The sequence below is a fragment of the Salmo salar genome, chromosome 04 (genome assembly GCF_965601325.2).
Source record: "Salmo salar chromosome 04, fSalSal1, whole genome shotgun sequence".
Taxonomy (NCBI): Eukaryota; Metazoa; Chordata; class Actinopteri; order Salmoniformes; family Salmonidae; genus Salmo; species Salmo salar.
The window spans coordinates 22,218,890-22,232,689 of NC_138294.1; the positions used below are offsets into that span (position 1 = coordinate 22,218,890).

General features: G+C 43.5%; 1 protein-coding gene across 2 annotated transcripts in view; it reads left to right on the plus strand.

Moving 5' to 3' along the window:
• LOC106602390 (polypeptide N-acetylgalactosaminyltransferase like 6) overlaps nt 1-13,800 on the plus strand; it is a 247,826-nt gene that overhangs the window by 187,976 nt on the left and 46,050 nt on the right. For both annotated transcript variants that reach the window (XM_045716609.2, XM_045716610.2), the window contains exon 6: nt 12,141-12,326. In XM_045716609.2, coding sequence (XP_045572565.1) covers nt 12,141-12,326 — 186 coding nt within the window. The remainder of the gene's footprint in view (nt 1-12,140; nt 12,327-13,800) is intronic.

Below are 13,800 nucleotides of genomic sequence, written 5' to 3' on the forward strand. Positions count from 1 at the left end.
AACCACCATGGGTTTTCCAGGTCATAGGCACTTTTCTGCTGACTTTGTTCCAAACATTCACTTATCTTTTTGTATCTTAATAATGCGTTTATCAGTTTGTCAGACTGATGAATCTGTTATCTGTTGCAAACGCTGTGTGACAAATCCGTTGTGATGGTTGCAGGGCTGAGAGAAGTTTCACATTTGTTCAAGGAGTTACTCAAAGATGATTTTGCAAAGCAGGGAGGTGTTTGGTAAAGAAAGTGGTTCATTGAAGTCATCAAAATCTGCTTCCCTCGAGTTGTCCTTCCTTATGTTGGAGATTTGAAAGAGAGCGAGAGAGCGAGAGAGCGAGAGAGAGAGAGAGTAAACTAGCTTTAGCAGCTGTCATTGTCCTGGTTGTCCTTCTAATTGTCATCTGTTCCATTCCTCTCTTTTTTTCACTGACATTTTTAATTGTTATGAAAGGCGCTTTTTTTTTTTTACCAAGGCCTAAGTTAACTACACATGTTCTTTGGACTGGAAGAACCCTCGTTCCCACCCTTGGAATTGTATTGCACTGAACAGCACTTCTTCATTAATGCGACTTCAGAAATAATCATCTGTAGTCTGTTAGCAGCATGTTGGCTATAGAACAAGTACAAAACACATTGTGAGCATTAAAGAGGGTTGTAAGGTGAAGGAATCGTCTAGCAGACTCTTTTAAAAACGTCAACGACAAATAATTGTTCATATAAGCATGGCATGTTGGAAATGGTATCTAATTCAAAAGACAGTCATGTCAGAGTGGTTTCTTCTGCATGACGTTGTACCTTTTGTATAGGCTAATGTATTGAGACAAAGTCAAACTATAAAACAGAGCATTGCCTTGCTGGTATTGTCTGCCTGACTCCATGCCTTCTTAAATACTTTATCATAGATCATGGATACGGATGTTCTCAAAGGCATCTAGATGCTGAGTTGAGTAGAAAGAATACACCTGTAGTTTATTTAGTCCCTAGGAAGGAACAGAGAGCCCAGTGTTGATAAAGGGCAATTCTCAAGATAAGAGCTAGAAAAGCCGTTCAGACACACACACACACACACCTGCCTCAGCGCTGATTAAGGACCCCATGTCATATAACCTTGGTGGTAAACAAGCGTAGTGAATGAAAGAGTAGCCACTGTTTCCGATAGGTGCGGGGGAGCGACCTCTCCTCCCCCCCTTCCTCCCACCATCCCCTCACTAGTCTTACCCGTGTTACACAAACTCAGCCAGGTAATTATCCCTTGGCCTCCTTTGATTGGACGAAACCCTCGCTCGCGACAAATGTCAGTGTGGTGCGTTATACGTCGGCTGTGTCTTCTCCCTTCTGCCTCTTTATCCCGCCAATTATATGCGGCGTCTGTCATCTTCTCCCATCGAAGAGCAGGGGAACACGTGCACACACACATACACGCACAACACACACACACACAGCGGATCAATAAGGTCCAGGCGTGGGCTTTGTTCCCCGTCTCTAACGATCGGTGTATATCAAACATACAACCGGAGCCCTCACCGCTTCACCAAGCAACCTTTGACATTTGGATGTCAATTATCTCAACGCTCGTCAATAGATCTTCTTGCTTCTTGTTGCAGGTGATCTTACAGGGTGGGAAATCCATACGTCTATGGATCCTATTCTGTTCCTTGGCTGTTTCACCTTTTAAAGCAAGGGACCGTTGTTCTGGGGAAGTGTTTAGAAATGTATCAGCATTTTCTGTGTTGTTATGTGGCATTGTGTGTCATCCTGTCCTTAAGACATTGGGCAGTAGGCATCAACCTCGCCAAGGTTGGAACAGAGTGCTCTGGTGCCATTCAATAGAGTTTCGTAAGAAGAACAGATATTCAGCGACTTTGTAGGACAATTTGCTTTCATAAGTTTCTTATCCACTGTGGATTGTAAAAGGATAGATCGATTGTGATTGAAACAACAGAAGAAGGAGTGTGGACAATAGTTCTCTCTCAGGAAGGTTTGAAGACCTTAAAATATATGGAAGTTGGAATGATTTACCAAGCAAAAGCTTTTAACTGGCGGAGCTTTTAGGTTGTAGTGAAGGACATGCCATGGCAAAATACAGTACGTCAATCTGAGTGAAACACAAAGCTCCAGCCAAAACATTTAGGATTTATTGGAACGGAGGGAGGCAAGATGAATTATTAGTTGAGTTGGCCAGAAGTTCATGGACTAATAATCATGATCTCTCTCTGCACACGTTGTGAATCTTATCTGGTTTACTTTATGTTTAAGATTTAGGAGTCACTTCGACCTTTTTACCACCGTGACTTGATGTAATCTCGGTAATAGCCAAGCAGTAACTGCTGGAAAAGGCTTCTCGCCAGACACTTCTCATACCTTTAAAAAGTCACTTCATTACATGCATTCTTTATGTTGTACTGCTTTCTCTTTTCATACACTTGGACTATAGTAACACGTGCTTTACAGTTTCAGGGTCACCATATCAGAGGTCAGAAATAGAGATTCCAGACTCAATGGGGCTTTTGTGATTAGTAAAGGATGAATGAAAAGATATAGCTGGATCAGAATGCCTCCATCTTGCCCTTCCTCTCCTTTATGTGTATTAACAACCATGCTCACACTAGGACATCGGAGCCTCGCGCGCCTAGTTACCCTCACGTGAACACGTTTACTCCTCACCCTTGTTCTAGAAATCTACGCCTGATGGAATCTCTCAAGATTCCATGCAACCAAAGCGAGTGAACCTCATTGTTTTCTTCTCTTTAGAAAAGCGAGAACGTAATAAATTGGGATTGAGTCTGAACATTGATCTCTGTTGGTACAGAGCGAGGTAAGCCTTTATGAGCGGTTCAAGGCGGTTCATCGCAGTCGTCCCAGAGGAAAACCTGGTTGGAGTAAATTGAAGCCAACAAGGGGAGAAGGGGGGGTCTTCTTATTCAACAGGCTGGGCCTAGGCTTCCTGCGCACTTCAAATACGCACAGCACAGCTAATACTGTGAACAAAGCATAGAGCCAACGGCTTGCTTAGTGATTATTTGATTCTATCTTTGATGATGCTCTAGTGCTCTAGTGTTAGTTCTTTAGAGATTCTTCACCATCAGTATGCTTATTACTAGGTGGGTCTGGGGGAATGCCACTGACTTACATAGGCTATTGTGAAAGACCAAATAAGTTCAACAGATGTGTGGGAAATGTGAGTTGGTCAAGGTTGGAGATGAAAATACTGACCAGAGCCTGTATTTGGGCCTATTTTAATTATTGTTCATTAAGATACGTCAAAAAATGTTGAAGCAAATTTCCTGCAATTCGATGTAGTGTAAGTAACATGACTCATGACATCTTTTGGGTAGGCCATTTAATTATAATTTCATATATTTCATATAGGGAAAATAAAGTCTATACTATTTTCACAAATGTTATTTCACTATCAAACATGTTATAAACATTTAATTTATATGAACCATCAAGTATCAATTTAGTTAAACATCTTTTTCAGAACGTGATTAGCTCAATTGATATCGGCAGAGTCACACCTGTGTCTATAAATTCCTGTCTGTCACGTGAACTAATTGAGATGGTGGTTGCCTGACCCAGAATAAAGTCACATCCTGCTCAGATCCGTATGCTGTCTCGTGTCAAATTCTTATCTTTGATGTAGCTGATGTTCCACTCTCGAAATGGCGCGTTACACTTCCAAAATGCCTGTGAATGTTACAGAGACGATCCAAGGATATCCACATGTGCATCGGAGTCGCACATCTTGTTTCTAGCCTAAAGCATTGCAGAGTAAAGCGTCGTTATAGATCTCTTAATATAATGGGGTCCAATTTTCTAATATTTCTTTACGCTTTTTGACCTTTTTCTAACAAGGGATATGGCATACCCCCGCATACCCCCTCAATTCGATCCGATACTGAAACGAAGGTCACACTCACACAATACCCTCTTTGATCCAGCCGTAGAGAGGTTCATTTGAACTACACCATCTATAACGTTTTCAACTATCCACTCATAATTGGCTTTAAAAACCACATGGGGTGTTTTGGACTTTCCACTCATAATTAGCTTTGAAACCCACATGACATGTTTTAAACTTTTCTGTTCCGCCTATTTGATTAAAAGGCAAATTATGGAAATTCTGGCCATTTTCTTTTGCCCTGTGCGTTTTCACTTCTCTAGCTAGCTGTGTCCCTGACTGAGTCTATACCCCCTGAAGCTATTGGAGGTTTTAATGAATGACCTGTCATGGAACTGAAGAGAGAAGCCAGAACATCTAGATATGTAGTCTTTGACATGGTCGGTCTTCAAGACAAACACTATAGCGGGGGCAAATGCACACATGCATGGAGGCATCTACACACTCACACGGACGCACGCACACACTGTACACACACCCACCCAGTGTTGCAAAGAGTGTGAGCTGCCAACGTAGCCAGTAGCCAAACCATAATTATCCAACACTCTTTACACTGGCTAATAGTCTTTCTTCACTAAGCTATTTGAACTTTACAGATGAAACAATCGAGTTAGTATAAAATAATATTAATACAGAAATTGATGCAATTAAAGTGCAGGAAAAACTTGGGCTTATTGCCTCTTCATTAAAACACAGGAGCGAAGAGAGGGATACGGCAATTGCTACTTCCTAAAAACGCTTATATTTCTAATCATTTATTTAACTGGAGCCTGCCCAGACTACGTTTCAAGAACTAGTTTTCAAGGGGGTGATTTCAGACACATCATTTGAGTTTCTTTCTCTGTGTAGTTATTGCTGGTGATGGGGGTCAGTGGGAAAAATTAGAAGGCTTAGGCTTTTGAGGGAATCTAAACTCCTGATGGACCGACTGACAGATGAGGTCAGGTATACGCTCTATAGGCTAAACGCCCTTATTCAGCAATCCATCTTTTTATGCCTTGATGGAGAGGGAGAGAGATGAGAGAGAATAGGAGAGAAGAGGAAGAGAGAGAGAGAGAGAGAGAGAGAGAGTAGGTCCCAAAGAGAAATCGCCCAAAGACATTTTAGACGGAGAGAGGGGAGAGAGAGAGAGCGAGAGAGAGAGAGAGAGAGCACCTTAAAAGACTATCCCCCTGCCTGTGAAACATCAAAGTAGCAGGGAGGAAGGAACCCAACCCACCGCCATGGCTGCTGCCCTTTATCACGAGCTGTCGGGCTCGCTGCAGTGCCGCTGGGATCGCAAAACTTTCCCCCCTTCCATAACTGTTTGTCACCTCCACCGCCGTAGCAACCATGCCATGTGTCAGTCCGTTGATTTATGACCTTGATTAATAAACCACTCAAAGGACACCTGGCGTGATAGATCTCTCTCTTTCCTGTTGGAAATTGTACAGGGAATTGGCCCGCCTCTTACCTCTTTAGACCCGTCCAACCAGCTCCAGAGCTCCCTAGCGTTTTCTAGGTGGCGCATATCACTTACACTAACAAGCCTTGAACCATTCTCCCTCCCTCCTTTTTAATTTCCCCTCCTGTCGTCCTGTTCCTTAGTGAGAGAGAGAGGGAGAAAGAAAGAGAGAAAGAGAGAGAGAGCGCCGGGTCGGGCCGGGAGGCATCTCATTCATACTGCTACTGTCACTTTTATTGGGGCCATTAGTTTGAAGGGGAGACACCCTGGGAGTTTAGATAGAAGTGTTGTGATGAAGGGAGAGAGGGAGGGGAAAGATAGAGAGGAAAAGGGAAAAGAAAAGTGCTGAATCCAACTTTTTTAGGTGGTGAGTAGTGACTTTGGGGAGGTGTGCCCCACTCAAGGACACAAAATGACTGACTTATTGGCCAACCTGGACATTCTCTCTGTGTGCTGATAGGACAATGAGGTTCATTGTCTTTGCCAACACTCAGATGTATGGTTATGTTTGCGGTGTGAATAATAGGCCCCGGAATGGAAAATCACTTGTTACTGTGCAGGGGTCAGATTTCTTTTGTAGACTAATGGGTTACACAGAGAACACTGGTCTTACAGGCCTACAGGCGGATGATGCAGAGACAGTACTATTGGCGTTCATCTCAAAATGTCACGTCCTGACCATAGTAAGATGTTATTTTCTATGGTAGAGTAGGTCAGGGCGTGACGGGGGTGTTTTTCTATGTTTTGTATTTCTACAGTGGGGGAAAAAATATTTGATCCACTGCTGATTTTGTACGTTTGCCCACTTACAAAGAAATTATCAGTCTATAATTTTAATGGTAGGTTTATTTGAACAGTGAGAGACAGAATAACAACAAAAAAATCCAGAAAAACGCATGTCAAAAATGTTATAAAATGATTTGCATTTTAATGAGGGAAATAAGTATTTGACCCCTCTGCAAAACATGACTTAGTACTTGGTGGCAAAACCCTTGTTGGCAATCACAGAGGTCAGACGTTTCTTAGTTGGCCACTTAGTTGGCCACCAGGTTTGCACACATCTCAGGAGGGATTTTGTCCCACTCCTCTTTGCAGATCTTCTCCAAGTCATTAAGGTTTCGAGGCTGACGTTTGGCAACTTGAACCTTCAGCTCCCTCCACAGATTTTCTATGGGATTAAGGTCTGGAGACTGGCTAGGCCACTCCAGGACCTTAACCTCTATGGGCTAGGTGTGTCCCACCTACTCAACAGCCAGTGGAATCCCGTGGCGCGATATTCAAATACCTTAGAAATGCTATTACTTCAATTTCTCAAACATATGACTATTTTACAGCATTTTAATGACAAGACTCTCGTTAATTTAACCACACTGTCCGATTTCAAAAAGGCTTTACAACGAAAGCAAAACATTAGATTATGTCAGCAGAGTACCCAGCCAGAAATAATCAGACACCGATTTTTCAAGCTAGCATATAATGTCACAAAAACCAAAACCACAGCTAAATGCAGCACTAACCTTTGATGATCTTCATCAGATGACACTCCTAGGACATTATGTTATACAATACATGCATGTTTTGTTCAATCAAGTTCATATTTATATCAAAAAACAGCTTTTTACATTAGCATGTGACTAGCATGTGACTAGCATTCCCACCGAACACTTCCGGTGAATTTACTAAATTACTCACGATAAACGTTCACAAAAAACATAACAATTATTTTAAGAATTATAGATACAGAACTCCTTTATGCAATTGCGGTGTCCGATTTTAAAATAGCTTTTCGGTGAAAGCACATTTTGCAATATTCTGAGTAGATAGCCCGGCCATCACGGGCTAGCTATTTTGACACCCACCAAGTGTGGTACTCACCAAACTCAGATTTACTATAAGAAAAATTGGATTACCTTTGCTGTTCTTCGTCAGAATGCACTCCCAGGACTTCTACTTCAATAACAAATGTTGGTTTGGTTCCAAATAATCCATCGTTATATCCAAATAGCGGCGTTTTGTTCGTGCGTTCAAGACACTATCCGAAGGGTAAAGAAGGGTGACGCGCCTGGCGCGTTTCGTGACAAAAAAATTCAAAATATTCCATTACCGTACTTCGAAGCATGTCAAACGCTGTTTAAAATCAATTTTTATGCGATTTTTCTCGTAAAAAAGCGATAATATTCCGACCGGGAAACCCTGTTTTCGTTCAAAGACGAAAAAATAAAAACATGGTGTCGGCTCGTGCACGCGCCCCCAGTCTCATTGTTCTCAGATCGACCACTATCCAAATGCGCTACTGTTTTTCAGCCATGGCCTGCAAAGTCACCATTCAACGTTCTGGCACCTTCTGAGAGCCTATGGGAGCGTTAGAAAATGTCACGTTATGCCAGAGATCCCATGTTTTGGATAGAGATGATCAAGAAGGCCAAGAAATAGTCAGAGAGAGCGCTTCCTGTTTGGAATCTTCTCAGGTTTTGGCCTGCCAAATGAGTTCTGTTATACTCACAGACACCATTCAAACAGTTTTAGAAACTTTAGGGTGTTTTCTATCCAAATCAAACAATTATATGTATATTCTAGTTACTGGGCAGGAGTAGTAACCAGATTAAATCGGGTACGTTTTTTATCCGGCCGTGCAAATACTGCCCCCTATCCCCAACAGGTTAATGTGCTTCTTCTTGAGCCACTCCTTTGTTGCCTTTGCCGTGTGTTTTGGGTCATTGTCATGCTGGAATACCCATCCACGACCCATTTTCAATGCCCTGGCTGAGGGAAGGAGGTTCTCACCCAAGATTTGACGGTACATGGCCCCGTCCATCGTCCCTTTGATGCGGTGAAGTTGTCTTGTCCCCTTAGCAGAAAAACACCCCCAAAGCATAATGTTTCCACCTCCATGTTTGACGGTGGAGATGGTGTTCTCTGGGTCATAGGCAGCATTCCTCCTCCTCCAAACACGGCGAGTTGAGTTGATGTCAAAGAGCTCTGTTTTGGTCTCATCTGACCACAACACTTTCAACAGTTGTCCTCTGAGTCATTCAGATGTTCATTGGCAGACTTCAGACGGGCCTGTATATGTATTCTTGAGCAGGGGGACCTTTCGGGCGCTGCAGGATTTCAGTCCTTCACGGCGTAGTGTGTTATCAATTGTTTTCTTGGTGACTATGGTCCCAGCTATTGACAGTTCTTTTGTGTTTCTTCCATTTGCGAATAATCGCACCAAATGTTATCACCTTCTCACCAAGCTGCTTGGCGATGGGTCTTGTAGCCCATTCCAGCCTTGTGTAGGTCTACAATCTTGTCCCTGACATCCTTGGAGAGCTCTTTGGTCTTGGCCATGGTGGAGAGTTTGGAATCTGATTGATTGATTGCTTCTGTGGACAGGTGTCTTTTTTACAGGTAACAAGCTGTAAGAGTGTGCTCCTAATCTCAGCTCGTTACCTGTATAAAAGACACCTGGGAGCCAGAAATCTTTCTGATTGAGAGGGGGTCAAATACTTATTTCCCTCATTAAAATGCAAATCAATTTATAACATTTTTGACATGTGTTTTTCTGGATATTTTTGTTGTTAATCTGTCTCTCACTGTTCAAATAAACCTACTATTAAAATTATAGACTGATCATTTCTTTGTCAGTGGGCAAATGTACAAAATCAGCAGGGGATCAAATACTTTTTTCCCCCAATGTATGTTCATGTTCTAGTTTTGTATTTTTATGTTGGTTTTGTTTGGGATGATCTCCAATTAGAGGTCCTCGTTGTCTCTAATTGGAGATCATACTTAAGTAGGGGTTTCTTCCACCTGGGTTTGTGGGAGATTAATTTTGAGTCAGTGTATATTTCACCTCTGCGTCACGGTTTGTTGTTTCGTCATTTCAGTTTATTTGTGTATTGCATAGTTTCACAGTGTTAATAAAATGTGGAACGACACACACGCTGCACTTTGGTCCGCTCCTCCTTATGACAACCGTGACACAAAGGTGGTAGCTAGGCTAATATCTGTTTATGCTCTACCTACTGTAGATGTTAACATCTTGGATCAGGGCTGCCCAAACCTCTTCCCGGAGATCTACTGTCCTGTAGGTTTTCAGTCCAACCCTAAACTAGCTGAATCAGATACACTAAATAAGGTATTTTTGAGCAGCTAATTAGTAGAATCAGGTGTGTTAAATTAGGGTTGGACTGAAAACCCACAGGACTGGAGATGTCCAGGAAGAGGGTTGGGCGGCCCTGTCTTAGATGCTAGAAAGAAAAGTCTGACACCGAATAGGTGCAGTGAAATGTGTTTTTCTACAGGGTCAGCCATAGTAGTACGGCACTCTTGGAGAAAATTAGGGTTAAGTGCCATGCTCAAGGGCACATCGACACCTTGTCAGCTCAGATATTCGAACCAGCAACTTTTTGGTTACTGGCCCAACGCGCTAACCGCTAGGCTACCTAACTAAGCCAGCATCTGTCTATAGACTGAAATAAACCCTCTTCCTTCCCCCTTTCTCTCCCATTTCAACACTCTACTTAGTGTAAATCCAGACAGGGTGCGGTATGGTGCTATGCGGAGCGTTTAAAAAGCAAAGCGGTGTGGCTAATCACGGACAAACAGTGGCCGAGGCTGCAGGCGTGTGATAGAGCCCCAGCATGCAGGTATTAACGGCTACCTTTAAAGGATTTGAATGATGCCGGTAATGGGGACACGGTTGGCATGCAAAAAACTCCCGCCGACAGGGAAATTAACAAATAATACAATGAAGGAAGATAAGAATGGTTCTCCTATTCTACTATACTGCCACCATACCGATGGTCATCTTGGCCTCTGTTAGGAAGGGGTCAAACACATTACCAGTTCTTTATATGAGAACAGAGAAAGAGTGAGAGAGTGAGAGACAGAGATAGAGAGGAAGACAGAGAGAGAGAGGAAGACAGAGAGGGAGAGACACAGAGAGAGCGAGAGAGAGAGGTGGAGGGGGGGAGAACGAATGGATGTCGATTTGGAATGCTTTTTTCCATCACATTCCCCTGCTTCGTCTCTCAGGTTCTAAATTAGATTTCTGGAAATAGATATTGTCAGTAAGAATTTGTTCATTGTTATTATTTTGATAAGGTGACAGTTCTTATTTGTATGCATGCATGTATATAGAAGGATCATATTGAACTGTATTTCAATTATTACAAACACAATGTGACAAAGGTTGACCGACAACAAGCTTTTACGGTATGACATGCTTATTTACTGCTTATGAATGTGTCTTGTATGGGTTATGAAGTCTTTATATAAGTTAGCCTTGCCGCCATGTTATTTTGCTTGGTTTATCAGGTGGGCCTCTATACCACTGCTCCTTGTAATGTCAAAAAAACAGAGACCAATTCAACAATTCAATTAAGTGCTAACAGTGGGGCAATCTTAAGGGACGTTAACTGTTAATGCCCTTGAATGGGACCAGGAGAATGGTGAAACAATAGCAAGATTAGATTAACATATCACTAGAGATGAAATTCTCTCTCTCCTCATTTCTTTATCTTACCATCGCTCTGCCCTTCTATCTCTTACTTTTATGTTTTTCCCTCTACCCTTCTCTCCCTCTTTCGATCTCTTTCTTTTACTTTTCTATATCCCTATTTTTCTCTCTCTCTCTCTCCCTCCCCCATCTCCTTTCAATTCAAATACCCTGAATTACCTCCTGTTTCAAGGAAACGAGCAGCACTGATTGTTTCTCTCTTTCCCTCTCTCTACCGCTCTCTCCCTCTGTATTTCATAATGTACCATCTGACACCTCCTTGGTCTGTGTAATCTACCTAGAGTGTCATCCCCTCCCGTCTCTAGTAATGATGACATAAGTGTCTCTCCGGCACGACTAGCTGATTGGTGACCCACCCTGCTCAGGCACATCCAGAATAATCAGCCCCATCGGTGGCCTGGAGATAGCTTGAGCTGATGAGCAGCCAGGAGCTAACATCACCACCCCCTCCTCTTCTCGCCTCTCCCTCTCTCTCCTTTCTCCTCTCTCTCTCTCCTTTCTCCTCCCTCTCTCTCCTTTCTCCTCTCTCTCTCCTTTCTCCTCCCTCTCTCTCCTTTCTCCTCTCTCCTCTCTCTCTCCTTTCTCCTCCCTCTCTCTCCTTTCTCCCGCTCCTTTCTCCTCCCTCTCTCTCCTTTCTCCTCTCTCTTTGTGACACAAATGTGATCTTAACTCCTACTGTATAAGTCATGGGCATATGGCTACATGGTATACGTAATAGGGATACATTTGTGGAATGCCATTATCCTCTTAGAGCGGTCTAAGGCACTGCATCTCAGTGCAAGAGGCGTCACTATTGCCCCTGATTCGAATCCAGGCTGTATCACATCCAGCCGTGATTGGGAGTCCCATAGGGCGGCACACAGTCGCCCAGCGTCGTCTGGGTTTGGCCAGGGGTAGGCCGTCATTGTAAATGATAATTTTTTCTTAACTGACTTGAATAGTTAAATAAAGGTTAAATAAAAAATATAAATAAAATATATATAATTATAAATCTCTCTCCTCCTCTCGCTCTCTCTCTCTGTGTGTGACAGAGGTGATCATAACCCATGTACTAAATAATGTATAGGGATGGATATCTTTTATAACACTCTCCCTTCTCTCTTTCTCTGTGGCAGAAAGGTGAATAGATGATCTTTGAGGAATGTACTGTAAAGGGATGGATATCCTTTTATAACACTCTCCCTTCTCTCTCTCTTTGAATAGATGATCTTTGAGGAATGTACTGTATAGGGAGGGATTTCATTCCCATGTGGCACATTTCTAACCTTTTCTCTCTCTTCCTCTCCTTCCCAGAGCACCTGAAGGGCCGTCTGGAGGAGTACATGGCCCGGTTCCCCAAGGTGCGCATCGTTCGGACCAAGAAGAGGGAGGGTCTGATCCGTACCCGTCTGCTGGGGGCCTCGGTGGCCAAGGGAGAAGTCCTCACCTTCTTGGACTCTCACTGTGAGGCCAACGTCAACTGGCTGCCCCCCCTGCTTGGTGAGTGTGTGCGTGTGTGGACCAGCCAAACAAAGTGTAGTCCCCCCTGCTCGGTGAGTCGACTAGAACAGAGTCGCAGAGCGTAGCTGCAGGTAGAGATAACAACAAAAAAAGCTTAGACAGGGAGAGGTTTGGGCCAGGAGAGGAGTGAGCGGGAAAGGAAAGTGGGGGGAGAAGAGGTCAGACAAAGTGGGACGGAGAAGGTGCATCTTTTAGTCGTCTTTATTTCTCTGTAAGAAGAGAGTGGCGCCAGGGAGAAGTTTGGGTCAGGAGAGCGAAAGGAAGGGGGACGGGTCGAGCAAGAGAACGTGTGAGAGAGTAGGAAGGTTAAAATCTCCATTAGAAAACTGGCTTATCTCACACTTCTATATCTGTCAGTTTCACAAAGGAAATATCTCTCTGTTTCTGTAGTTTGTTTGATAAAAGAGTGCCGCAGCCTTAGCTTGAATCCATGTTCAATGCACGTTCCCGACGCGCCGCTCCAGGGGTGCAACCCTAAGCATTGAGGAAAACTGCAACATTAGGGAGACCAGGGAAACTCCCTGATAATAGCCATCTCCCAGCACAGTCAAAGTAAATGGATGTGAAGTGATTACAGCCATTACTGTACTCAATCACACAGGGACTGGGATTCCCATGAAAGGTATGACAGATATGTACGCCCAGGTCCCTATGATAATAATAATAGTAGATAATAGCCACACCACCACCACCATTCCACGACATGGCTCCATTGTCTTCTGGCTAACGGAGAAAGAGGACTCGCAGTATGGGGTTCTTTAATTGGTTGGAATGGAGCCGCCTGCCTGTCAGAGAGCAGAACAGAGCGAGGCTGATGAGGATATGCGTCCCAAATGGCACCCTATTCCCTTTATGGTGCACTACTTTCCTATGGGCCCTGGTCAAAAGTAGTGCACTATGAAGGGAATAGGGTGCCATTTGGGAGGCTGATGTAATGTGGGGCGTGAAGCGGAGGAGGGAGGCCATGCTGTGCTGTGGGGCTCGCATGTATGAATAGAGTGGAGGAGATACCGCAGTGAACCCCAGGCCATCCACAGGCACGGTGACACATGCAATCATCCTGCCGGGCTCTGATATCAGATCAGTGGAATACAGGGATTTGCTGTTTGTCTTTCTTTCTTTCTCTCTTATTTCAATCTCTTTATCTTTCTCTCTCCCGCTTTCTCTCCCTCTACCTCTCTCTCTCTCTGCAGATCTAAGACTCCAACACCACACCAGTCTAATTAACAGGCCAGGTTTTATCACTGCTCTCTGAATCTAATGCTTCCTCTCTCCTTGGATCTCCTACAAACCCTGGATCTTACCTTGATCAAAGGACATAATGTATAACCCACATAACGAATGGAACAACTTTTGAAATAACTGTTCTTTCGCTATGTGTATCAAACCTATAAGATAAGGAAGTGTGGGCATGGCAACTGGGTGGATTACCTCTTTTTCTTTTTCACCTGAC